Source organism: Lytechinus variegatus, chromosome 1 (genome assembly GCF_018143015.1).
Source record: "Lytechinus variegatus isolate NC3 chromosome 1, Lvar_3.0, whole genome shotgun sequence".
Classification (NCBI taxonomy): Eukaryota; Metazoa; Echinodermata; class Echinoidea; order Temnopleuroida; family Toxopneustidae; genus Lytechinus; species Lytechinus variegatus.
The window spans coordinates 77,490,365-77,516,932 of NC_054740.1; the positions used below are offsets into that span (position 1 = coordinate 77,490,365).

The 26,568-nt window shown below is 35.9% G+C and overlaps 1 protein-coding gene across 1 annotated transcript in view; it reads left to right on the forward strand.

Annotated features, from left to right (window-relative positions):
* LOC121423785 (Krueppel-like factor 6) overlaps positions 1-26,568 on the forward strand; it is a 43,983-nt gene that overhangs the window by 6,159 nt on the left and 11,256 nt on the right. The window contains exon 2 of the mRNA XM_041619276.1: positions 22,145-22,742. Within this exon, the coding sequence (XP_041475210.1) occupies positions 22,145-22,742 (598 nt within the window). The remainder of the gene's footprint in view (positions 1-22,144; positions 22,743-26,568) is intronic.

Sequence of the window (26,568 nt, forward strand, 5' to 3'; positions counted from 1 at the left end):
CTACATTGACATCAAACATACACCTGTGAATTAAAAAGCAATTCTCTTATCATAGGAATATTTATGATAGGCTAAAGGCTATTTATTGAAAAAAATCATATCTTTCTACATTTTACATATTTTTTTTTCATTTTCATTTATTGGTTTCTGCAACATTTTCATAAACACATTAACAAAGAAAATACAATAATAATATACATATAACTGACAAGCAAAACATAGAAGTAATTTTGTTTTGCATTTTTTTATTAAAACATATTGATTATTAGAAGGTTGCAGGGGTTGCCACTATGAGCTAAGCTTGACTGCGTGGCAACCCCAGAAAACAATGATAATTATTATTCATCCTACATATCTTAACGTAAGGGTGCAGGTGCATAATGGCGGGGGGGGGGGGGGGGGTTTGAACGCTTAGTCCTCATAATGTATACCTGTACAAAAAAAAGATGTGCCAGAAGACTGGCATTAAAGCTTGTACTTTTATTATCATTATCTGTCATTCAATCTGATCTAAGAATTACATGAAGCTCCTTTGTTTTATGTGTACAACTAAGCTTTCTGTGACCTGAATTATACTATAGTTTCATCATTTGCAGATGATATCATATATTAGACATCAATTCTAGTAAAAAAGAAAAGATTTGAAAAGGGATATTTTTGACTTCTTGTGAACTAAACATGTAGGTATGTTTATAGAATTCCAATAAACATTTCCTTGCAGCTATGATATGTAGTAAAAGGAGTTAATTATACATTCATTGTGTCATTATGAATGAACACTTGTCATCAGGGCTGCTTGTCATAGAAACCTTACAGTACTAGTGTTGCACATTTAAAGGTTTCTTGCAAGGGAGGGGGGGGGGTTACATGTAATTTAGAAGTAAGCAGTGATCTCTTACGGTAGTTTTGCACTTAGTTTACGCAGGTATATTTAGGAATTTGTTTGGAAGTGAGATTTTCTTTTTATAAATTTTTGTTGTAAACAGCCGCTTAAAGATAAATTCCAGTTTTGGTAACGATCTTAAAATGACTTTTTACAGAATCTAATATAATGACCACCCAAGTGTCTGTTTGTATGAATAAAAATATGTGCCAAAGGATTCTGGAAGAAATTGTGTAATTGCTGAGAAATAAGCAAAATAATTCGGTCACTTCCGTTTGGTCTTTATTCCAGCAATAATAATACACTGTCCCACGTGTGCCTATCTGTGTTGGCGATCTTCAGTGTGATCGTATTTCAGTTGAGATTTTATGATTTCACAAAGTTCAGTTTATGTAACTGTACCAGATCTAGATCCACGATGATATAGTCATACTTAATCTTGGTTATACAGACTTTCTCACAAAATTAGTGTTTTACTGCAACTACTATCATTTAGCTTTAAAATTTTGATATGAAGAATTAAAAGGACTGATGGTACATTTTCCTAGCATGGCCCCTTTCCGTTTACCTTTGGAAGCAGATGTGATGACACATCCTGCGAGTGGATGAGTATCATTGAGACTATGGCATGCTAACGATCCTAACTGGGGGTCTTATGAATTGAAAGTTGTCTGTGACTTTTCTCCCCTCCCCCCCCCCCCCATTCCTGTCAGACTCATCTGAAATGCAGCTGACGCTAGTGACATCTTTTAGTTCCTGATGAAGAGATGATCGAAACATCTGACTTGGGGAAACTAATGACTTGCATACTGCTCTCTCTGATCTGTGACTGACATTAGGCCCCTCTGTTGATTGCTCCTACCTTTAATAGTTTCTATGGAGATATAGGGTTAGGATTTTGATATGATTTTGAATCCTGAAAACTGAGTGTAGATGGGATTAACAGAATTCCATAGATTGCTTCATGTACAAGTTCAAGCAAGCAACTGGTGCAGATAGAAGTGATACTCTGTTGCTGCTTAATGCATACATGTACATGCCCTTCAACATAAGGATGGTTACATGGAGGCTACACCAAGTACACTTTGTCCTCTAAAACCAGAAACTTATCCATTGTTACTCTGAATATACAAAGTAGGATTAGATTCTTATTGTCACATCTGAGGCTGCGTTAATGCGACCTCAACCCAGAATCATGATTCAAAACAGCAACATGAATCACGATCCGACAGAATCAGCGTTTATACGACCATCTTTCTAACGCTGTTTCTCCCTGAATTCGGGCCTATCCAGTGCGCATCACAGTGGGCAGTTTGACCCAGGAAGCATTGGTCAACATTTTCGCGCGTATTTCTAAATTCACGTCGGCTGCTAGATTTTTGCTGCCGCTGGAGCTAACGCGCGATCGTTTGTGCAAGTGCAACGTTTACTCGGCTTCCGAAAAATAAATCTTTTACTTCCAGAATTCTGTGTGTTGTACCTCGTATAGTTTTTGTTTACTTGTATTCAATTTCTGTGAATCCCGGTAAGGGATGCTTGTGCTATCAGGCTCAGCCCAAAGCACAAGCAGAGCCCTGAGTTCGTCGTTAGTCCAAATGGAACTTGAAGACATGAATGATGAAAACAATGAACTATACAATGACGCTACAGTACAACCCCGGGGGTAGAATACACAGAATGATAATTCCTATTAGATGCACGAGACAATTGGCATATACCGGTATACACTGGCAGTACTGCTACAAAATTAACCTGCACGAAACACAGTGCGCGCCTTTGAGTCGAACCCGGAAGAAGCACGACACAATGACGTCATAGATTCATGATTCAAATCACGATATCGTTTATACGACCTTTTTCTTTCGTGATTCTACAGAAACGTCTTTCAAAACGCTCCTTTTTCCGTGTTTCATGTTTGTGATTTTAAAGACGTTTATTTCCACTTTCGACTAAACGCAATCGTGATTCTGCAGAATCGTGATTTGAATCATGATTCTAATCATGATTCTAGGGTAAAAAAGTGTCGAATAAACGCACCCTTGGATGAGTGGGCCGTCATTGCAAAACTGCTGGATTTCTCATTAGAAACCCATTGAAGGAATCCAGGGATGCCCCTTATCTGCTGACAAAACTAGGGTTCCTACTTTTCAATAGTTTTTTTTTTGTCTTCAAAAACACATTTTTCATGCATGTATAAAGTGCTGAAATCATGGTTTTTCATACTTCTTATAAATTGGCATCCCTGATTATTCTCCCTTCCACTTCCCTGATACGGTTTTGAAAACCATTTCCGTTGGATCCTTAAACTTTGGATTGTTAGGAAGGTAACCTGATGAGTTGTAGGATATAGTGCTTCCTCTAACTATTGATGAGAGCTGTAACAAGACTAACTGAAATCCAGATTGATTGCATTTTAATAGTTTGGACGGCACCATGTTCCTTTTGATGTGGGTGACATAATGTAAAATTGCATATGAAAAATGTTGTCAGTTCACAATGTACGTATTCAGGAAAAGTGGACTGAAATGCCCAAGGTCCTGTATGTTTTCTACCTTTTTTCACCAGGAGAAATGAACAATCAAAGAAGTAAATGCATTCAACTTATGGAAAACCTGATGTTTAATCAGAGGCCATATAAAAGATTGAGATTCCTGCCAAATAGTAAATACAATATGTCAGAAATACAAAAAGGGAGAGAAAATCAAATGAAGCATTATATGGTCACAAAATCAAATCAAATTTATATACAGTGTCAAACCGATATGAAATAGTTCAGAATACTGCATTGTAATTTGATGGTTGACCAATCTATTTTTGAAAGAAAAGTTTTGTCTTTTGAAGTTCCTATTTACACTGTACCACATTCATCCTTTCCTCCTCCACGATTTCCGCCAAGATTTATTTATGATAAATGTTAGTATTTGTATCAATGAGTCTTTAATCTTTCTTTTTCATAAGGTCATCCAATGCCATACAATTACAAATTAAGTTTACACCAATAAAACATCAAATCTACCAAAAAATCTCAATTGCATAGCTGCCATTGGGATTCTTTACATAGAACCAGTCTTCCTTTTTGACTTTTACATCAAGTGTGAAGCCTGCCCTGGGGAGGACTGCATCACAATTTTTAAGCTCTGGTTGAGTCAGTTTGGCTGGACAGGGGTTTAGTGCATTTTCAAAAAATGAAAAAAAAAAAATATGAAATTAACCAAGTGCTCAAAATGAAGAGAATTGAAAAATCAGAAGACTTCAATATTCATAGCTCTGTCTCATGCTTAATTTACTCATAGCCAAAAGGCATGGGGGAAAATAATCAATTTTGAATGACATTGTAAAGATGAGGTGTAAAATAGACTCAATAGAGAGTATTGAAAGAGAGTGCACAGGGTTTGAATAATGTAGCTGTTGTTGCATAGATAGAGGTCAAAGAAGAACTGTGAGGTTTGATTTTATATATTTTCTTTCATTCAAGTTATTTTGGTCATGGCCATTTGGATGTAAGTTGAATGGGGATTGGGTGCGGGGTTGAAAGCAACATTTTGTATGGGGATAGGGCAGTGCCTTGAAGTTTCATCTATAGTTTTTAATTATCTGAGATAAAAAAGAGCATCCTTGCATATCATTTGCAATCTTTGTTGGTTTGTTTCTCTTGAATTATTGGAGCGTTCCTTTGGTTTTTGATAATAAGTATAAACCTAGTGAACTACTGTTGAAAAAAAAGATTGCTGGTGAAGAATTAGGTGATCCACCTTGCCATGACAGAATTTGACCTGGAACGTGCATTTGATTCTTTTGATTCAGCAAAAGAGAATGATATTATGCGTCAGTGATAAAAACAGATCATATACGTTATTAAAGGCCTACATCCCTTGTTAAAGAAAATCATGGAAGGAGAGCTGGGTCTGACACAAAATACCAATCCAAGTATTTCCTATGTAAGCTTGATAAATAAAGACAGAAATTTTTAATTGGATGTGTTATTTCTAACCATATGACTAGTATAGCAAAATTAGCAATATAGCAAGCACAGTGCAAACATCTAATAAGTACTTTAAAGCTTTTTAAATTCCCCAGATTAATAGCTGAGTTCCATGTATGTCTCTCTTTGTCCTGCTTTTTTTTCTAATTGGATTTATAACTAATAAAATTTGGTCACCCTTTAATGGTACATGCATCCCTTCCTGGATACATGCAAATAAGGGTGAGCTCACCAACACTAACATGATGACTGCTAGGCCTACTTCATGTACATATTCTGTTATTAAAAAGGTAGACCATAACATTATATCACTTTGATACCATTTTAAAAAATAAAAGAAATGCAATGGATATTATCATCCTTAGGTGAATAGGAATTTGACATTGGCATTGAAGCCTGTAAATCAAATGAAGATGATTAAACAGATGACAGAACCAAGAGAAGATGGGCCTGCCTTGTATGAATGTCAAAGATCACAACAACAAATGAATGGATGAGGATGGAGATAAAGATAACATCATAGACAAAATAAATCTATTCTGCCTTCGAGGGAGGATCGGCGGGGAACCTGACGCTCAAACAGCCGTTCTCAGCGGTCACCGTGGCAGCCAGTGAGATAAATTTGTAAGGATGAGCAGTTGAGCACGATCTCTCGGTAGGCTGACCCTGTCGAATTTTCTTCTTCAGTTGACCTTGTGCTGCTTCAGTTCAGGCCCCATAGGACATGCCATGAGCTTCTCCGCTTGCCGTGGTTGACTGTCGTTCACTCATACTATTCATAGCTTTACTTCATTTATGATCTCTGTCGTTCTAGCTCTGTGTTATATCGGCTAATTTGAGATGCAGAGATGGATGACTGGGTGTGCGTTGTTGAAGGATGATTTTTTGGCTATGACTCAGAAAAGTGAGATGGATGAGCTTTTATGCTGATGAATGAAAGAGAGTGGTAGACAGTACATGCAGTAGTAATAGTATTGAGTTTGACTAAAGAAACATTGGGTTTTAGATTCATTCATGTTGGGCTGATTTTAATATGATTCATCGGGCAGTCCATGGTTCTTAATAAGAGTATTTCCGAATATGATACTTCCTTTTCTTATATTGAAAGTCATAAACCGATCTGGGGGAGGGGGATAGATCAGTATTTGGAAAGAAATATGACATCATCAAAGCCCCCTCCCCTGCCTCTCGAAATCGATCTCTACAGTGTAGTATTACCATTATTTTTAATTCCTGTAAAACTGTATTTCATTTAATCCCGTAATTATTTTTTTATGTAATAAACAAAAAATCTTTGAAAATTGTGATCCAATTGCAAGGCTGAAATTCTGTGACCGATAAAAAAAATCACTTGAAAGCAACCAACATGACCAAGTGTAAGTCAAGAGTGAAAGAAAATAACATGTACTTGTTTGCAGCTTCAAATTTCTAAATACGCTATAGTATCGGAAATAGAATAAAGGAAACATCTCCAACAAGTCCATCAGAACAAGTTTGTGTAGTGTGTACCCTCTTGCCAGACTGACAAGGATATTGTGTACACAGAACTCTCTGATATTTGGTCACTGGTTGTTAAAATTCCATAAGAGCCCTAAATACCAACCATAGTGTAGTCTGTCTACAAGTCACTGTTATGTACTTCTTAGTCGTCTTTTTAAAAAAATGCAAGAGATGAGGCCTAATTTTTAAATTTGTAGGTTTGTATTGTCATCCTAGTGTTGAATATCACACTCTACATGGTTAGTAGCCAAGGTTATAAATTGTGTTTATTGATCAACAAAGCATCTAATAGTAGCTCCATGATCAAAGCTACAGAAGGCTTGATAAGTCAGTGATTCAATTCCACTATAAAAGAGGAAGATTTTATTCCCCATGGAAAAATGTTACTTTAATTTTGATTATGTTCTACTCTATAGGGGCCTGTGACAAAAGCGCGCATCAGGATTGGAATTTTTTCCTACACGCGCCCAATGCGTGCTAAATTAAGCGTAAGTCATATATGAAATCTGCATAAACCGTGGACTCAACCGTGGGTTTTCAAAACCACCTTTGTGAATTCGGGCCATAGAGTTTGAATTCCTGCAAGAAACACATCACTTGGGTGTGGAGAAGAAGACTACAGATACTACATGAAGTTTGTTTTGGTCAAAAAGTCAACATCAAGTAAAAACACTCAATTTACCTCAACAAATAAAAGACCACAATATAGACCCAAACACTTTTGGGCTTTCATCCACCCTGATACTCTGGGATGATTTAGTTCTTTGGCAAGTATCCAGGTACCATGGTATTTGATTGATAGCAAACAAACGAAAATGAAAATGAAATTTGGAAAAGTGCAGACTGTTAGAGTTTGAGAAAACCTAATATACACTTTATATTCTGACATGTATTGATCTTTTAGGAAAAGAGTAATTTTAGCTCATTGCAATCAGTGAAAAGATTATAATATTCATCATTATGGTGTTACTATCAAGAATGTGATCATAATGTAAAAGGGCTATTTGGGGTAAAAATATATTATAGGCTCAATACAGTACCTTTAAAGGGGAAGTTCACCCTGACAAAAAGTTTATTGTAAAAATAGCAGAAAAAATAATAAAAAATATTGCCGAAGGTTTGAGAAAATTTCATCAAATAATTAAAAAGTTATTAGAATTTCAATTATTTGATTTGTGACGTCATATGCGAGCAGCATTCCTACATAGCGAATGGTAAAAAATCAATGAAATGTCATTTTCTCAGAAAATTGAAAATGATTGTCACTGTAACTTTTGTATATCAATAGACAAATCATTTCACCCCCGATCATGAATAGAAAACAAAATTAAGTCATCAGGAACCATGCAAAATTTGAAATTAATGCATTTTATATTACATAACACATGAGGCAGCTGCTCGTTTATGACGTCACAAATCCAAAACTTTGAACTCTAATAACTTTCTTACCCTTTAACGGATTTTCCTCAAACCTTCACCAATATTTTTTACTATTCTTCTATTTTTACAACAAAGTTTTCTTCAGGGTGAACTTCCCCTTTAAAATGTGATTAGATAATTTTTAGTGGAAACTTGAATTGACATTCACCAATTTCATCCCAGGGATGAATGGGAAGGCAAGACAGGAAGGAAACCCTTGAATGTTAAATGTAGCAAAACAGTCGGTACTTTCACACATTCCTGATTAAAAAAAAAATCTGGGCCATGTAACATAAAGCTTAGCGATTATTGGGCTGAATTTTATGATGGATCACATTGACCAATGCAATCGATCCTAGAAATCAGCTCCATGATTAATCACCAAGCTTTGTTATATGTCTGTGGTATTTTGCAAGCATAAAAGCTAATTACTGGCAATATCTCGAAAAAAGGAAATGCCTGCATCATGTAATGGAAGGTTTTCAGAATGGGCATCCTTTATGCTGTGCAGGTCTGTCAATGCAGAAGTTCTGTTACAAAGTCATATCACCATGAGAATGTTATGTTGTTCAGTCAAGTATTTCTGTGATCTGTTTTGTTTGTAATCATAACAATCAATATAACATACAAATAAAAAAAGAGTGCACAAGATATTTTTTAAAACCAGAAAAAAGGTTTCATACTTTACATCTTTTTTATTCTTTTCAGGCAGGTCTGAATATGCCTAGTGTGATTGCAAAGATCAGAGGGTTATGTGTATTGGACCGAGTCAGGCTAATAAGAATATCAGAGTACCTTGTAATGAGTATAATGATTGGATGGATCAGAATCAAATACCAGAAATATTCCACAACTTAGTTCCAATATTGCACAAATCATAGATGAGTGGTATAGGCCTATCTGGTATTGCATGAAGAAAAGCCACCAATTCAATTATTTTTGCTGAATAATTGTCTTTATAGACCATGCAATACAGTATGAGATTGCACTGAAAATTTCATACAAGTGTAAGCGAAATTATCTAGATTTTAGCTCATCGAGCAATACACTTTTATTCTGGACAGGCAAATCATACAGTTCAAAGCACACATATTTAATGCGCCGGTATTTAAAGGACAAGTCCACCCCAACAAAAACTTGATTTGAATTAAACGAGAAAAATTCAACAAGCATAACTCTGAAAATTTCACCAAAATCGGATGTAAAATAAGAAAGTTGTGACATTTTAAAACACAAAAAAGTTATATGAACGAGACAGTTACATCAAAATGAGAGAGTCGATGATGTCACTCACTCACTATTTCTTTTGTTTTTTATTGTTCGAAATATGAAATATTTTGATTTGTCATCATTGTCATGTGAAATAAAGTTTCATTCCTCCCTGAACACATTGAATTCCATTATTTTAACATTTCGTGCTTCAGGCAAGGAGGTCCTAATCATCAAATTCGTAAAAATTGAAATATTGTATAATTCAAACAATAAAAAACAAAAGAAATAGTGAGTGAGTGACGTCATTGACTCTCTTATTTGGATGTAACTGGCTCGTTCATATAACTATTTTTTTTTTAAATAAGCAAAACTTTGAAATGTCATAACTTTGTTATTTTACATCCGATTTTGATGAAATTTTCAACATTGTGCTTGTCTGATTTTTCTCTATTGATTCAAACCAACATTTTTCTGAGGTGGACTTGACCTTTAAGGCACCCTTCATGACTGTTGATGAAACAATATTCCACTTTTAAATAGGGTTCTGCATAAGGTCCTACACTCTAGTTCTTCAGGTACATGTATGTTTCATGATGATTAACTTTTTTTAAGCACCTTCTGAATTACTCCATGCATGCAGTCATGTGATTCCGGCTTTCCTGCACGAAAGCGCATCTAGTGCTAGTCTTAATTGTCATCACTCTGGTTGTAATTAATTACGAGGCTTGTGTTGTCAAGTGAATAATTTTGCTGCTATGTGATGGTGTGGATGGTGGTTGAGAATAGAATTATGTTCCCCCCCCCCATCTCCTGACTGCTTTGAATTCAAAGGAATATAAAGAAAAATGGGAGTGAGAGTCCCGAAGTAAAGTAACCTTTAAAGTGACAGGAAAAACAACAGGAAATATACCGCAGATCAAGACAGGGAGAGAATGAATGTACAATTAGACAAGGCTTACAAGGGCAAATTATACTGTACAAAATGTGAATGCTATTGTGAATTCAATGCTTCTTTATATTTTTGTTTCAATCAACACAGAAAATTACATAGTGTTATGATGCCAAAAATGCAATCCCTCTCTCGCGTTAGTGAAAAACTCAACAAATTTTGAAGTCTGGAATTTAAAGGCTTTTCGCTGTAGTAGTTATGAATGTCAGCTTCGCTTCGGTTTCCCACACACAGATTTCCCCCTTTTTGTCAACATTATTTCAAAAGCGGCAATAGGTATTACAGTCAATCAGCTTTCCGCTGTCGCATGAATAAATCTGTACTATGTGGAACAACAATTGTGGTTTTCAGCAGGACAGGAAAAAAATCCTATTGAATAAGAATAGATGTAGGGTTCACTATTGTGTGTGCAAAAAGAAGCGAATTCCATTCTGCCCTCTGCTTTTCTCTCCTCTCTCCTTCATTATTCCTTTTTTTACCCTTGAGAGATTTAAATGACTTGTATAGAGCCGGGAGCATATTTCTATCTGTGTTTATGAATCGCTACAATAGAGCACAAAATTATTTGAGAACTAGGCTATTATAATTGGTAAATATGATTTGATATTGCACTTTATCAGTTCCAAAATAGTACAGATAGACCTACTGATTAAATACTGGAAAGACTGAATATGATGTAAACAAAATCTTAAGATTGGGAGGGGGTGGTGGGTATGCTTTTTATTTACTTAGATGCTCTTGGCACCTAGAAATTGATCTCAAGGGAAAATATCATACCAATATTGAATGTTTTGAAGAGAGAGTGTGGTTGATACTTAATAGCCCTAGGTGATGACCCAATTTAGGTCAAGGTCATAGAGGAGCAGTCATCCTATAGTTTTTATATGACCCTGGAATTATTCAGTCAATATTATTCATACATGTAGCTGCCTATGTTATGCATTACATGTACATCCTTCCTTTGAAGAAGCCTACATTATGTAATCCTTAAGGACAAGTTCACCCCAACAAAAAGTTAATTCTAATAAAAAGAGAAAAATCCAGCAAACACTGAAAATTTCATCAAAATTTGGATGTAAAATAAGAAAGCTATGACATTTTAAGGTTTGACTTAATTTCACAAAACAGTTATATTCACATCCTTGTCGGTATGCAAATGAGGAGACTGATGACATCACTCACTATTTCTTTTGTATTTTATTATGTGAAATATGAAATATTCAATTTTCTCCGTTGTCGTGTAAAACAACGATTAATTCCTCCCTGAACATGTGCAATTAGCATTGTTTAATATTATATGGTTCAATCAAGTTGGTCCTTATTGTCAAATCTGTAAAAAATGAATTTACATGTATTATATAATTCAAACAATAAAAAAAAAGAAATAGTGAGTGAGGGACATCATCTACTGTCTCATTTGCATGTCACTGATTTTTGCATATCACTGTTTTGTGAAAACAGTAAAACTTTAAAATGTCATAACTTTCTTATTTTACATTTGATTTTGATGAAATTTTCAGCATAATGCTTGCTTGATTTTTCTCTATTTATTCAAATCAACATTTTTCTGGGGTGGACTTGACCTTTAAAAAGGAGGAACAACACTAAAAAAAGGTCATTTGTAATTAAAAAAATATAAATGAATTAATTTATCTGTGTGGCTGGATTGGCAGGTTATTTGAATTTTCACTGTAGTGTATTGGGGTTAATATGATGAACTGAAAAATAGGGCTACTAAAAAGTTGCCCAGAACTGACTTTGTAATGGAGCGGATCAGGATTATGTACATGTACTTGAATATGGCTAATTTGACCAATCTTACTGCTATCATAGATTCACGCTCAAATTGACCAGATCAGAATAATGTTGACCCAGCGAAATTGTCTTCATTATATAGGCCTATACCCAGTTTAGTTTGCATCATTTTTTTACAAGTTCAGCAAGGAAATAGTCTGGATTGTTGTCATGGTAACCGCTAGTGATAAAGTGCACAACATTTTTCATTTGGTCAGATCATTTGCACCATGCATGGATGTAGTAGGTCCATGTTTGCACTAGGTGCATTGCATTGATGCGTTGGGAACAAGTGATCTTTGACCGCACAGAGAATGCAGTATTTTAGAATCCCATTCATTAACTCCTAGATGAGATAGACTATTGGCTAGAGTTAGGACTGAGGCGTAATATTCTTTTCAATCTCTTGACCCCCCCCCCCATTCATCTTTGGAAAAAATTCCTCCATCTCTCTGAAACATCTCTTCTCTTCATGTCTTAAAAAAAAAATCTTAAAACACACCTGTATAGCGAACAGCGCTTTGTATCATCTGGAAAAAGTGCTATACAGTATATATATCCAATCATTACTATCATTATAAGCTTTAAGTTGTCCAGACTTTTCTGGTCTTTATTTATAGATTTTTTTTTTAAATACTGTAGTCCACACCCTAGTCTGCACCTGGTTACTACCCCCCCCCCCCCCCTTCTTCATGGATTATGCAAAGGAGATGCTGATAGTTGCAACATCAGAACTTCAAAAACAAATGTTATTCTTTTATGTACATAATTATTACCCCTGAAACTTCATTTCATATGTCTGCTTGTCGTTACGATAAATTCCCCTTTAAAATGGACTGATCGACATGCAGTCAAAACATGGTCCATGGCACGCACTGGCTTTATCTTGTTATTTACATTATGATAGTGAACATTCTTGCGAGATGAGTCTCACAATTTTTCTCTGTGTGTGTGTGCCAGATTTTCATTGTACGTACTGCAAATGTCCAATGTCCAAGTTGTGACCTGTTTACGATTGCAGTTCCTGGTTTGATCAGCAAATGAAAAGTTTTACAATAGTAAAAACAGGAACCAAAATGCAACAGAAATAGTTACTGAATAACACAAAACTCTCCAAAAAGCAAATATGGAGGAATTGAAGTGGAAAATGATAAAGTGATTGGAATAGAACATAAATGAACATGGAGAGAGAAAAAATGGTTAAATCATAGAGACATCAAGCAAGAGAGTAAATCAAATAGACACACACAAGATAATTAGCAAAATATTTATGTAGGCCTATCCATGCATACTGACCTGTCCGTACCATCAATTATAAAAAAATCTGCAACATCAAAATAAAATGTGGAGTGTAAGATTTGTTATCATGAGCTAACCACTATGATTAGCAATTAAGCAGCAAGAGGGGAAGGGAGGGGGGGGGGGGTGGTTGCAGGGCAATCCGATATGGTACAATGTGCCTATACAGTTTATCTTAGACAGGCCATTCGGCAGCATTTTATAAAATTTAGCTGACATGCTAATATTGTAGCCACCAAACATGTTTTTATTTTGGGTGATTTTGATACTGACGTTATAGTAATGTTAATGTACCTGCTATATTTTTTTATAGCAAAAGAATTTGTAAAGATATCAATTATGAACAGTTGCATGTACATGGTGTAGATCTAAATATGAAAAGATATTTTTTTCGTATTCCGGATTTTCTTTACAAGTGATATATATCAAAGTGTCACGGCATATCCCATTTATTCAAAGTTTTGATAGGCCTGCATGTTAAGTTTGCAAAAAATGCAAACATATTTATAGCTTGCTTCCAGGATCCAGAGTCATCATGGGGTACAAATTAATCTGAAAAATCTGACAAGCAAACATTTGAAAAAAGTACAATGAATGGATATCGCTCATTTTATGGGTGCTCAATGAAGGCATGCCACATTGTGCATCTGGAAAAAGGGTTGTAATTGTTGTTCAGTCCAATTTCGAAAGGATGGTTCCTCTACTTCAGGGTTCTCAAACTACGGCCCGCGGGCCGGATCCGGCCCGCAGAGCTTCTCAATCCGGCCCGCGAGACTCTGCTGGGATTTTTTAATCACTTTTAAGTCACAATATGAAACATAGCTCAATATGATAACATTATGTATCCACGTAGACCTAACCGTAATAAAAGTAATGGCAGTCAAATTTGACTTTTAAACAAAGTTTAGTGGAGTCTTTACTGTCTGTTCGATCTACTTTCTTATTAATGACCAGCGCTGTTGTCACCATGTTTGGATCTACATACAGGTGCAAAATTACATTTCCATAATGAACATTTTCAAAGAACTAACTCATACCGAAGTACCTTAGGGGCCAATGGTTTTCAAATGGGGGGGTCATGCAAAAAATCACAATCATATGGTCATACGTTTTTGTACATGGTTTTTGAAAAAAATGGGGAGCTGAGTGGTATCCTGCAGCGCGCTTTAGCATAGTTGCACAGCACTAATCTCCATCTTATTTGTTTATCTATCACAGCAGTACATGTCTATTCATTCACTTTGACTACAAAAAAATATTGATACTTCAAGCAATTATATTTCTCCCAATCAGTATGTATAGGAACAATCTTATTCGTTTTAATGTTTTAAAGTTCTACAATTTGATCATAATATTTACTTTGCTGGTTTTGTTAAATCTTTCTAGTTTGCCTGCGTTCCATATGAAACTGTTATAAATTTGTTAGATTAAATGTGTCCCAAATAAGGGCCAGATTGCAAAAAGAGGCATCTATCCAGCCGACCGCAAGGGTCATTGCGCTTCGCACACAATATTTTTTCTGAAGTATCCACTACACCCTGGCCCTTTCAGGTTACTGGAGTTCTTCAGGCCTCATCAGGCTTTCAAAGAAAGTTTGAGAACCCTGCTCTACTTGAGCTTAGACGGGGGGGGGGGGGCACTCTACCAAAAAATTGGTGGGGGGGTGCCGCAGGCAAGACACAAAAACGGGGCCTTGGAGCGGGATTATTGTAAAAAGGAGGGTCCTCGGAACGGGCTTCGGAACTACAAATGTTTGTGAAAACGGGGGTCCTTGGAACGGATCGCCAGCGTGTGAGTGTGTATGCATCCCTATGGAACGGGTATACGTGTGTGATGCAGTTAGCCAGGGGGCACGGCCGCCAGGTGCGCTCGCGCAGAAGCGATGGTCAGACAGTGCTCTGCGGCCGCTTTTCACCAAAATTGCAGCTCACTGTAGCAGATCAATACGAAAAAAGTATGCGATGCATTGGAGCGGATTTCTTTCTTTTTCTTGATAAGAGGAAAATGCTATACCTTGGAGCGGCTTTCTTTGTTCTTTTTCTCAATAAGACAAAAATGCTATGCCTTGGAATGGAAATTTGAGTGTAAAAATGGGGGTCCCCTCCGCGGCACATCCCCACTGCATTATATACTGATCCCCCCCCCCCTCCCGGATTTGAGAGGAGAAGCAGATACAGAAATCTAGTAAAGAAAAAAAACCTAGTTTCAACCTGAGGGTGAAGTTTTATTGAATGACATCATCTATGGAATGTCAGTATTTCATAAAATTCCACTCTTCTTTCATTTTCTACTCATTGATTAATATGTGGCTTTACATGTACATGTCAGGAGATCACAGGTATGAATGGAAACCATTCTGTTCATGAAATACCTTCGTAGCCCTTTCTGAAAGATTTATAAGCCAGTCAAGATTACTAGGTCTAATATATTCTGCACAGTATTGTTCAACATGGATACAATGTATATAAACTGTAATACATATACCTGTATTATTATATTAAAATGATATGTATGGAAATGATCAATTCATATCTAGCATCACAAGAACCTTATAGAACTTCTGCTAAATCAATTTGGAGGCTGTGTACAAGATTTTAATTAACTGTTCAGATCCTAGCTGTTCAACTATGAATCCGTGATCATTACTATTAGTGAATGAGTCTGTCATTAGAGTCCTCTTCCTCTCTCAAGAGCGTTTACCTTCCATTCTTCCCCCTGAGCTGTAATCCAACATACTGCTATGTCGGATGTTATGTGCTGCTGATTTCCTCTTCCTGTGGTAAAGAAGATCAATTGCATCAGACTTTGGCTGCATTCAGTCTAACTCGGAAAGCGTAAGAAACATGTTTCTCAAAGACGTGTAGTTCAAACCAAGTGTGTGTTGAAGCAATGTTTTTTAGGTGTAAAAATAACCATCATCCAAATTGTGATATAACAAAAATGTGCATTTTGACATGTGATCCAATAAAATCATAGTTGTTCAAAATGGCTTGAACATAATTATCTAAAGATCAGGGGCCGTTTCATAAAGGTGTTTGTAAATTGTGCATGACTTTGACATGCACGAATGATGACCATTTCTTGTACTGTTATGTACAGGTAGCTACGTTGTATTCCCAGTCAAATATGTAAAAACATGTTCCCGTTATGCATGAAGTCATGTGTAACATTACATGGAGCAACTTAACAAAACACCTAGCTGATTTCCGTTTCAGAATCTTTTTTTTTAATGTAAACCCCAGGTTGACCTATGGAATACGGACATCCTTCCAAAGTCAAATGTGGTGCACAGTGGCATGGTCTTTGGGAAATTTTACCTAAGGATGCTCTTTCACGTGTGTTGTTTGGCATTTTGTTTGTTTCTCAATGTTTTTTATTCTTGTTCAAGAAAACTGCTTGAATGCACCATTAGCTCTAATTCCTCTTTGCTCTTCCTGTGCCTTATCCTGGACTCTTCACAAGGCTGGCCCCGACAGGGGTCTCTACGTGTTCTTGCAGTCTTTTTGTGATTAGCATTTTGTTCAATGCCACAATGCTTGACATTGAACAAGGGAAAGGAGGTAACTATATGCCTAAATGAACTTCCAAAACTTACAGAAATTCTTTTTTTCAAATTTATAGTAGACTGATATGAAGCAATTTTCATGTCACAATAACATGTGAATGCATTTACATTTGACAACTTGAATTATCTTTTCTACCACCCTTTTCAGTTATTTCTCATTCCCTCCTGCAGTCTGTAATACACTTTTCTGATTTTAAGCCTTATTATGACTTGCCAGAACATTTTGGCTGGTTTAAAGGGGGAGGGGGGGGGGGGGTTCAGGTCCAACCAGGAGTGAACTATCCTGGATGGCAGAGGAACAAATGTCTATTACATGGATCCTCGTGATATTTTGGCAGAACTAATTTTCATAACCGTGAGCTTTTGGCCAGCCGAAAGGTTGGCAATATCAAAGACTTGTGGTGGGTAGAGATGTTGGCCAGTCAGCTGTAGGAATGAGTAGGTCTATATATTTGCAAGCATCTTCCTCCAACACCCCCCCACCACTTTCGAATGCCTGCTCCCTTTTGATTCTGTGGTATTGCTCTGATATTGATTCATATTAATAACCACATGATGAAATCAGAGAACACATTTCCTTTTCTAGCAAAAACACATTGTTTTTTTCGCATTGGTCATATTCCAACTTTGACGGAAACTGGCAGCAACTGATTGACAACAATGAAACAACTCCACTAGATATATATTTTTTACTTTGCAGAGAAGTTTGGCATTCAAAGTTACCATTTAACTTGGCATTCTTTTAGTCATTTCTTTCTCACTCTAAGATATTTATTTAATTTATTTTATTTCCAGGTAAAAGACAAGAATATATACAAGAGGAAGAAATAACCACCGACTAGTGCCTGAGGATGACTAAAAGAAAAACTAGTTTCTGTTATGAAGCTCTCCTCACTAGTCGGGGTTTACAAATATTCAAAAACAAACTCGGTAAAAATGGCAATAAAATGGCAATATAAGATAATTGTTAGTGATAGGAACTTCATAAGTTCATATCACTATTTATCATTTTTCACAGTTAAAAAAAAACTCTTAAGAAATAGCCTACATGTTCTGTAGCTTTATTTACTTGTAACAAAATAAAAAAGTATTCATTCATAAAAAGCGAAGATATGTTTTCCCATTGCAACCTACATTTGCCTTCACCAAACCTAGTATTATTTCATTTCGATCCCCCTCAGGCCAGAAACCATTAGCTTGTTAGCTATATAATTGAATCTCTGTGGGATCAAATCCATTTGCACTCATGTTATTATTGCTGGAACATGTACTATAGCCTCCATGTACAGCATACATTTAAGCCGAGCCTGCTTACACCACCTAAGTCCTGTTTAGAAACGTTCATCCAGGTGTCACGGGGTGACATTCCAGAAAATCCATATCAAAATGTGGGTGACATGTTTATAGTGTCCATTTCTGTTGACCTGGGTGTCACCCATACAGCTCAGTGCCTAGATGAAAATAAGTACCTTATCAAAAAAAAAAATATTGCTGGGGTCACACAATACCTTATGATATTCAAAATGAAAGCTTAAAGGCATACAATTGAAAAAGGGTGTGTGAATATTTGTGTGCCCACCTCTTTCGTTTACACTGAAAAATGCCGGTACCTTAGGCATTTTTTGTGAACTATTAAAAAAAAAATGATCTTTAGATACACTTGAGTACATGTTGATTTACAGTTGAAATTCAAGAGATTTTTATTTCTCTGATGGAATAGTTAAGTATATTCAGTATCAAAGTGACTGTAATTTACTGTGAAAATTAAAGACATTCAGATTCAGCTACAAAATTGTTCAGCTGAATTTATAAAAGAATTTTCCAGGGGATAGGTCTATATACTATTGAAATACCAGAATGTGCCATGGATCAAGGAAAGAAAAATGGTTGTAACTGAATAATTCATTCATGGTAGGTTTTTAAAAATCTGATTTATCCAAAAGCAAATCTGCCCATTTTCAACAATTGCCACTCTACATGTGAATGTACATAGTCTTGAAGTGCCACTAGGCACTACAGAATAGAGCTGTCTGGAGCTTAGCAGCACTTGTCAATGGTTTTTGTGAATGTGACCCGATCATTTCCAGGTCCCAAGTAAATACACAATAGGTATTAGAAGGAGACAGCCCTGTAAAGAAATCAATAGTGGTCTCATTTATACATATGAATCGACTGTTTTATTTAAATCATATTTTTGTGATTTATTTTATGCACTCATAGGGATTAAGTGGGAATATACATTGTAATTGGTATTCTTTTACACCAAACATATGTACATGTATGTAGATGGTGGATAGAGTATGGATTAGGTGTACATGTACATCTCAATGATTTTCTCGATCATTGATCTATTATGGACCGCAGGCTTGCGCGTAAATTTTGACAGGACCTAAAAAAAGAAAATCAATTTTCAGCATGAGAGTTCACGCTTAAAAGCAAACATGTCGGACAAAAGAAGCAGTACTTTTAGTATTTCTGTTTTACTGCTGCAACCCAAATACGAAGAGTTGCAATGTCCTTTGGGCATGATTTTTTTCACCTTCAATGGTTCATGAATGTGTAATTTTATATTACCACAGGTTATTCAAAATGGAGAGTGCATTTATGGTGCAGTCTCATTTACCCTTATGCAGCTGTGCAATGAGTAAAAAACAGCCGTTTTATATCAGCTTCATATACGTGGTTTGAATAAAAATGAATAAAACAGCTGTGTTCGACTCGCCATACGACTGCAGTAGGGGAAATGTTACTGCAGCATTAAACATTGAATTGAATACTTAAAGTTTTCCAGATAACTTGAAATGTACAAAAATACTGCAGAAACACTTGAAAGAGTTTTCGATGGTGCTTACATGTAGGTCTACCACCAGTTATACCAACTGTTGATAGAGTTCAACTTAAAAGGGTAGCAATTTCACTTATCTTGGTTTTTAAACAGATTTATTTTGCTTTTTAAATCCTCTCTGCTTCTAGCTTCACAAAAGAAAGGAATGTGAAAGTGCCTTTCTATAGAATGTGGAGACAGTATGAGAATAGATGCTAAAACTGTCCATGAATGGGATGGGGGCTAAAGAGTGCTTTGAATGATATTTGCTCTCTCCACTGGAAAGAGACAAACTTTGATTGTACCCAAAGCTCAATAGGGTGAGCTTAGTTGGTTTCATGAATGGATTCTCAAAGGGGCTCATATTGATCCACTCTTTCATCTACCACTCTTTGCACTTATTTAACGACTTAACACAAACAAAACTGAAAATTCAACCATGAAAGAGATTTATAAATAAAATCTTCTTTTCATCTTCTCTTGTAAAGGAAAATCCAAACTCAAAGTCAAACTCCACACACGTTCCACCACCCTCTCCCCCTTAAAAATGATAAAAGTGGATTGTTGAAAGTTTAGAAAAAATAGGGGCAAAAATCAAGTGCAGTTATTGAAAATTGCTGATTTTAAGCAATAAGTAGGCGGGGAGGTATAGACATATCCCTCCTTTTTAGTTCTAGATGTAATTGTAAAGCGCATGACTTAACTAATAATGTCACTACATACCTTTTTATTTTTTATGCTGTTTTCAACAGATAAATTAGTTTTAATGTGTTTTTCCCATGCATGCTGAAGTCTGGCATCAACAGAGCAAACACCTTTTTTTTATAGAAAATATGAATTGAAATTGATGCCTATGATATCAACACAAATGAAAAGTAATTTGGTTCTTTTAGTCTTTTGTATCCAAGTCCAAAGGTGGTCATAAGATATTTATCATGTGAAATTTTTTCACATGTGCCAAGCTACAGTATAGTCCAGTTTCTCTTTCAATTCAGTTCTATGAGAATAATTCCTGTTTACATCATATCTCACACAATTTGAATTGTATTCATGTGATATTAGATTTGACTGTTCTGTCAACTCTAATTTGGACAACCCCAGCCATCGATTGAGGGGTTGTTTTGGTTGAGTGGACATGCTGTTGGTCACCCGTGAACCCTGACCAACTAATAGATCACAGGATTCATGGTTCAAGTCACACAACAGCACCAGTCATTGTAGTGTACCTTTCACTCCATTATTACATGTATATGTAACTGGAAGTAAATGACACATGTAGCCTAGCAGAACGAGAGGTGTAACTTTATATTAGAGCGCCTTCAATTTCCTATATCATGTATGTGAACCATGAAATATCAAATATATTATTATTCAGATGTGTAATATGCAGGCAACTTCGATGTGCTCTCCCACTAAATAAACAAAAATGTTAAAAATAATTCCGTATTTAAGTTGAATAGGATCACCATTAAGTTAATTATAAATTGTTTCTGGCAATTATTTATACAGACAATGTAAACTTTCCACCTACAAAATCATTAACAAAAGTCAAGATCATGGGTCTATAACAGCCGTATCATTGGAAGACTTATACCTCCCCCCGCACATGTACATAATTTGATTTCCAAATGTTTGGATATTTTTGTCTTTATTTAGGCTGTGTTGTGAATTACCATTCAAGAAATCCTTGTTAGGAAACATCAAAGATAATTGAATCAGACTGTCCCCTAGACTATCAATGCACTATTCAGGGTGCTTCTCAGAAAATGGATTTCACAGATGATGCACATGTAGTAGTACTCTATTTGGCATACCCCATTATTGGCCATCAAAATTCTCAGTGAGCAGTCATCTGAAAACTATCTGAGTTTAAAAGTGGGAACTAGATTAGCATACATTACCATTTTAAATGGTCTATTAGAGCCATTGATTTTTCCTCACTTTGAAGAAAAACAAATAAGCCCTCTTTATTGCATAGAGGTCAGAGACTGGTTACATCCCTCATTCAGCAGAAAAATATATTAAACCTGATTCAAATTACAAAGTTACTGACTTTATTGCTGTTCTCGCTGGACAATTGGTTCTTACAATCTCATGTTTTATCCCTCATTTCTACTATTAAAGGCCTGGTCACACCGCCCAAGCATTGTTGGAGCGGTCGTGGAGTGGAGAGAAAAAAATCATCACCGCTCGCTACCGTTCACCATTTTCGATTTCGATTGTTTTTTTTTTTTCTCGATTTTTTCCCCAATTTTGTGAGCGAAATTCGACCCTCTCTCCCTACCGCTCCACGACCGCTCCAACAACGCTCGTGCGGTGTGACCAGGCCTTAAACCCGTTTTCTTTTAGACCATGTGAGTTCTCATGGGAGCTCAAGCTAGACATCTCCATCTGAAAGCCCTTCATGGAAGGACTTTTCTGACTTTTTATTCAACAAATACGTTTGACCATTGACCAGTCTTTCAAAATCACCCTTTTTCTTGAAAATCAGTGTTTTTGATACCCTTAACGAGTCCAAGCGCGGACCACGTCCAAAACTGAAAATACACCCCTTTAAATGCGTTTTTGGGGTCATGCGTGTGTATAGCAATATATTTGACTGGCCCCCCGGGAGACTTTTTAACAAAAAGTACATGTAGGCCTACCACTAGTAGGCTTAATAGTTTGATGTCAAGCTCATGAAGCTAATGATGTTATTATTTTTTATTTACTTGCAGCACTGTCTAGAAATGGAGAGGTTACTGAAGTTTGAGCCATGTAAGATCCTGGACAAGCGAGTGAAGGAGCCAGAAAACCCTTGGAATAAATTTATTTTACCTTGCCAAGATCGTGTGATAATGGACAGAGATTTAGATCTGCTTTCGTTTTCGGACAGTGAGAGCAGCGACAGCAGATTTGACACGATAAGCCTGAGTTCCAGCTCCAGCATTGTTTCTTGGGACAGTTCTGGTGAACTTTCACCATCTCCCTCAGTGACTGCAATCACATGTGATCCTTTCAAAACAGAAACTTTCAAGGCAGCGCGAATGATATCGGAAGCGACCCTCACACCACCATCATCACCAGAACTTGGTCGTAGCCGGTTAGTTAGTGTGCCTGTAGGACAATTGGTTGCAGTAAGCATGGGTGGACTTATGGACAGAGGTTCAGTTAGAATGCGTAGTTTAAATCCAATTTCATCTTCTAGAGGTAGTAGTAGCAAGAGATCAGATTCCCCAGATCCCAAGCGAAGAGTTCATAGATGTCAATTTAGTGGTTGTAGGAAAGTTTACACCAAAAGTTCTCACCTGAAAGCACATCAGAGAACACACACAGGTAAGTTGTTATTTGAACAAACTTCAAATATATTGTTTCTGATTCTGACAATGATTCCAGTTTATTGTTTCTGATCCTGATAACGAGGAATGGTTTCGATAGGTTAGCTTGCATGATTTGCACTGGATGTATCTAAAAGCAGACTAAGGACATTCATCTCCATAGACTGGAAGTTAAAATGTTGATGTCTGTCAATCCCATTCAAAAGATGAGAAAAATATAAATGGTTAATTTGGAATATGGTGATGATAGAGATATTGGTAATATCTATGAATGTACATGTATTTGTAATACCGATTCTAATAATCAATGAGGATGATGGCGATGATGATTGGTGCTTATGATGGTGATGATAATGATGATGATTATGGTGATGGTAGGTGACGGTGATAATAGTGATGAATATTGATAATGATATTGAGAATCATAATGGTGTAATAAATGATGATACACAAAATCATCAGCAAATATAGCAACTAGACTCAGTAGGAGACAAACTTTTGTGAACCATATGCTACAACACATTGGTCCAAGCTTCAACCAGGGAACGAAGCACCCATATGGAAGCTTTTTGACTCATCTCAAAGATCTTGGCCAGGAGCACTTTAAGTGAAAAGAATGCCATGATCACATTGAGTGAATAATATTAACATGTAAAAATCCAGAGTCATAGCATTTTTCCTACACAAGACAATTGATATACAGTCATGAGTGGTTACCATGGTGATATTGCCTCCACTCAGCAAGGATCACCAGTGCAGTGTAGTATAGGCATAATTATGCAGTCTGGTTAATTTATACCAATTAAATTTCCTCGCATCAATAGAAAGCTTTTGAGAGTAATGTGTACTTTATAACCCTCATATGATGTAGGTTTTTGCTTGTTTATTTAAAAAGCTGCCTGACCAATTCATAGCAATTATTACTCTTCCAACTCTAAAAGGTTTTTAATACTGACCATAATTGTGTAGTACTTTATATTTAAGCTGCATTGACTTGTAAAAGACTAAAGGGCCAAACTTGTTTATCATGAATTTCGAAATTCAAAATGTTGATTCAGTCAAGTCTGCCACAAGAACGAGCTGATATACTGTAAAAGAAAAATCAGACGAGCTTCGCACTGAGCACTGAAATTTTCTTCAAAATCAGATATACATGTAAGAAAGTTATGACATTAGCATATCGGCTAGTACGCAAATAAAGGGGCCAATTACAACTGTATGTCACACACTTACTTTCTTTATTTTGTATTTCACGAGGCCCTGTATGAAATATTTCACTGATTTTCTCCTTAAAACATGGTTTGCCTTCATTTGTTAGACATGATTCAATAGAGCTCCTTTGTTATCAAATGTACAAGAAATAAAGAGAAGAAAATTGATTGTAAATTGATGGTAAAATATTAAAGAATTGGCGAGTATGTGCCACCATTGGAATAATGTTTTGTGCGAATCCACACACCTTGATCAACCAGCAGTCTCCCAGCTATCTTCATTGTTAGTATGTTCCAAACTTACAATTCTCCAAGTCTGTATATTTATTTCAATGTATCATCATCTTTACAAACAAAAGGATACAGAAATTTCACAACCATACAGGTAACACCAAGAAATCAAATATATAAAAAAATATAAACCCCTTTCTTTAATACTCAATGAATTTTCACAGAATGCAATGACCCACAACATAGCACTCATATCCGGTCATGCCAATTATACGTCATGTATGGAAGGGTGCAGATCATGACATGGCTGGTTATTAAAGTGAAGCACGACCGTAATAGAAAATTAATATTGCCACTTTTATTGGAAGCAAGATTGGGTTTTAAAGCAGAGGCAGAATTGAAATATTGCTCATAAGGTTGCTTGGGGAAAGGGGAAGGTAAGAGGAAAGGGCACAGGGGCAGAGATTTTTTTTTATTTGAATATGAAAAGCGATAGTTCAACATTTCAACATCCTCTAGATGCAAGACTGTGATGGTCTCAAAGTTTTTTTAAAAAATGGTGAGCTCTCACTTCCACTCGGAAAAAAAATCTTGCTGCTGTTTGCAAAGTCTTGTTGATACAAAACCTTTATACAGTTGTCTAGTTGATCCATGACCAAAGATGTTTGCCTTTTCTTTAAACAAACAAAAACATCATTCAAATATCTTTTGGTCATGTATGATCTAGCAAATAACCAAGTACAATCTACCATTGATATGTCTTCCGATCAGTTTAACTTCAATATGGAGCAGATATAGGTCTGTAGTATGAGCAATGCTTAGTCAACATACACTAAAAAAAACTGGTATGCGCTCCGTCACTTCACCAGTACAAGGAGGCATACTGTACGGGTCTCTCATTTACCTCTTTATCATAAATGAGTCATGATTGTAGTGTATCATTAATTTTCCCCTGACCCTGCACTGGCTTGCATGCTTCATATGCCGCATGTGAGCAACAAATTGCCTTCCATGATCAACGGCAATGGAATTCACTTTGTAATGTCAGTCTCTACAAATACTAAAGTGACAACCTTGTAGATGTACATGTCATGCATTATGATGAAAAATACAATCACATCAAACCCGAATACAATTTCTTTACGTTGCATGTGTTTGTTCAGTTTGCTTCCAGCGTAAGAGCACAGATTCATGCTGACATCACATGTTTTCCTCTGTTTGTGATGCATCATAACACCAATAGAATAATATTTTGTCTGTAGATATGATAATTTTAATACTTCCGGTTCTGCAAAAGCTGTAGGTGTCTGGTGATTGTCCTTAGTAGCAGTACATGTAAATTAAAGGGATGCTCCGGCTAAAAATATTGATATCTAAATAAATAGAGTAAAATTCACAGAGCAAAATGCTGAAAATTTCATCAAAATCTGATGATAAATAGTGACATTATAGCATTTTTAAGATTTGCATTAGTCTGGAGATACAGTTCTAGGCATGTCTTCATGAATATTCAATGAGCAAATTGATGAAGTCATATCCGTACTCATCTTTTGTATTTTATTGTATGGAATAAGGTTTATTAAAAAAATTCCTTCAAGAACTAAAAATATTGGAAGTACAGCTGATTAAGTGCATTAGATATTTATTGCTGCAACTTATTTATTATGTATGAAAAAAATGAAACAATAATGATTTCATGTAATAACATAAGAAACAGAAAAGTGGGGATGACGTCATCAGCCCTCTATTGACTAGTCATGTTGACAGTGTGCATATAACTGTTCTCACAATAGAAATATATTGCTAAATTTTGAAATTCAATAACTTCACTATTTGTCATCATATTTTGATGAAATTTTCAACATTTTGCTCTGTGTATTTTGCTCTATTTATTTAGATATAAATATTTTCAGCCCAGAGCATCCCTTTAATATGATTTATTTTTCCCTACAATTTTTTGTTGTCCCATTTTCTGGGGAATGGGAAAGTCACTGCAATTTTCATTGCTACTGACTGAGCCATGTAGACTCTTCCTAGTTTCATGATGTAGTTTTCATAATAGTATGTACATGTATGTTCAGTCAAGAAAAAAAAGTGTGAGCAGATGATTTACATACATGTCAGAATATATTTGAAAATATAATGCACGCAAAATTGGTATTGAAATTAATCTAAATACAGTACTATTAGGTTTGAATTCTTGAATTTCTGTTTCATGTACATACATGAACATACAAATGTTATGCTATTTTTGGAGTAGATTACAGTGACTCACTGAATTTTCTTTACTTCATGAGATATGAATATTCCCTTCACTCTTTCTTCCCTTTTTAGGAATATTGAACTACTGCATTTATATTTATTTCTTTTAAAGATACTGTA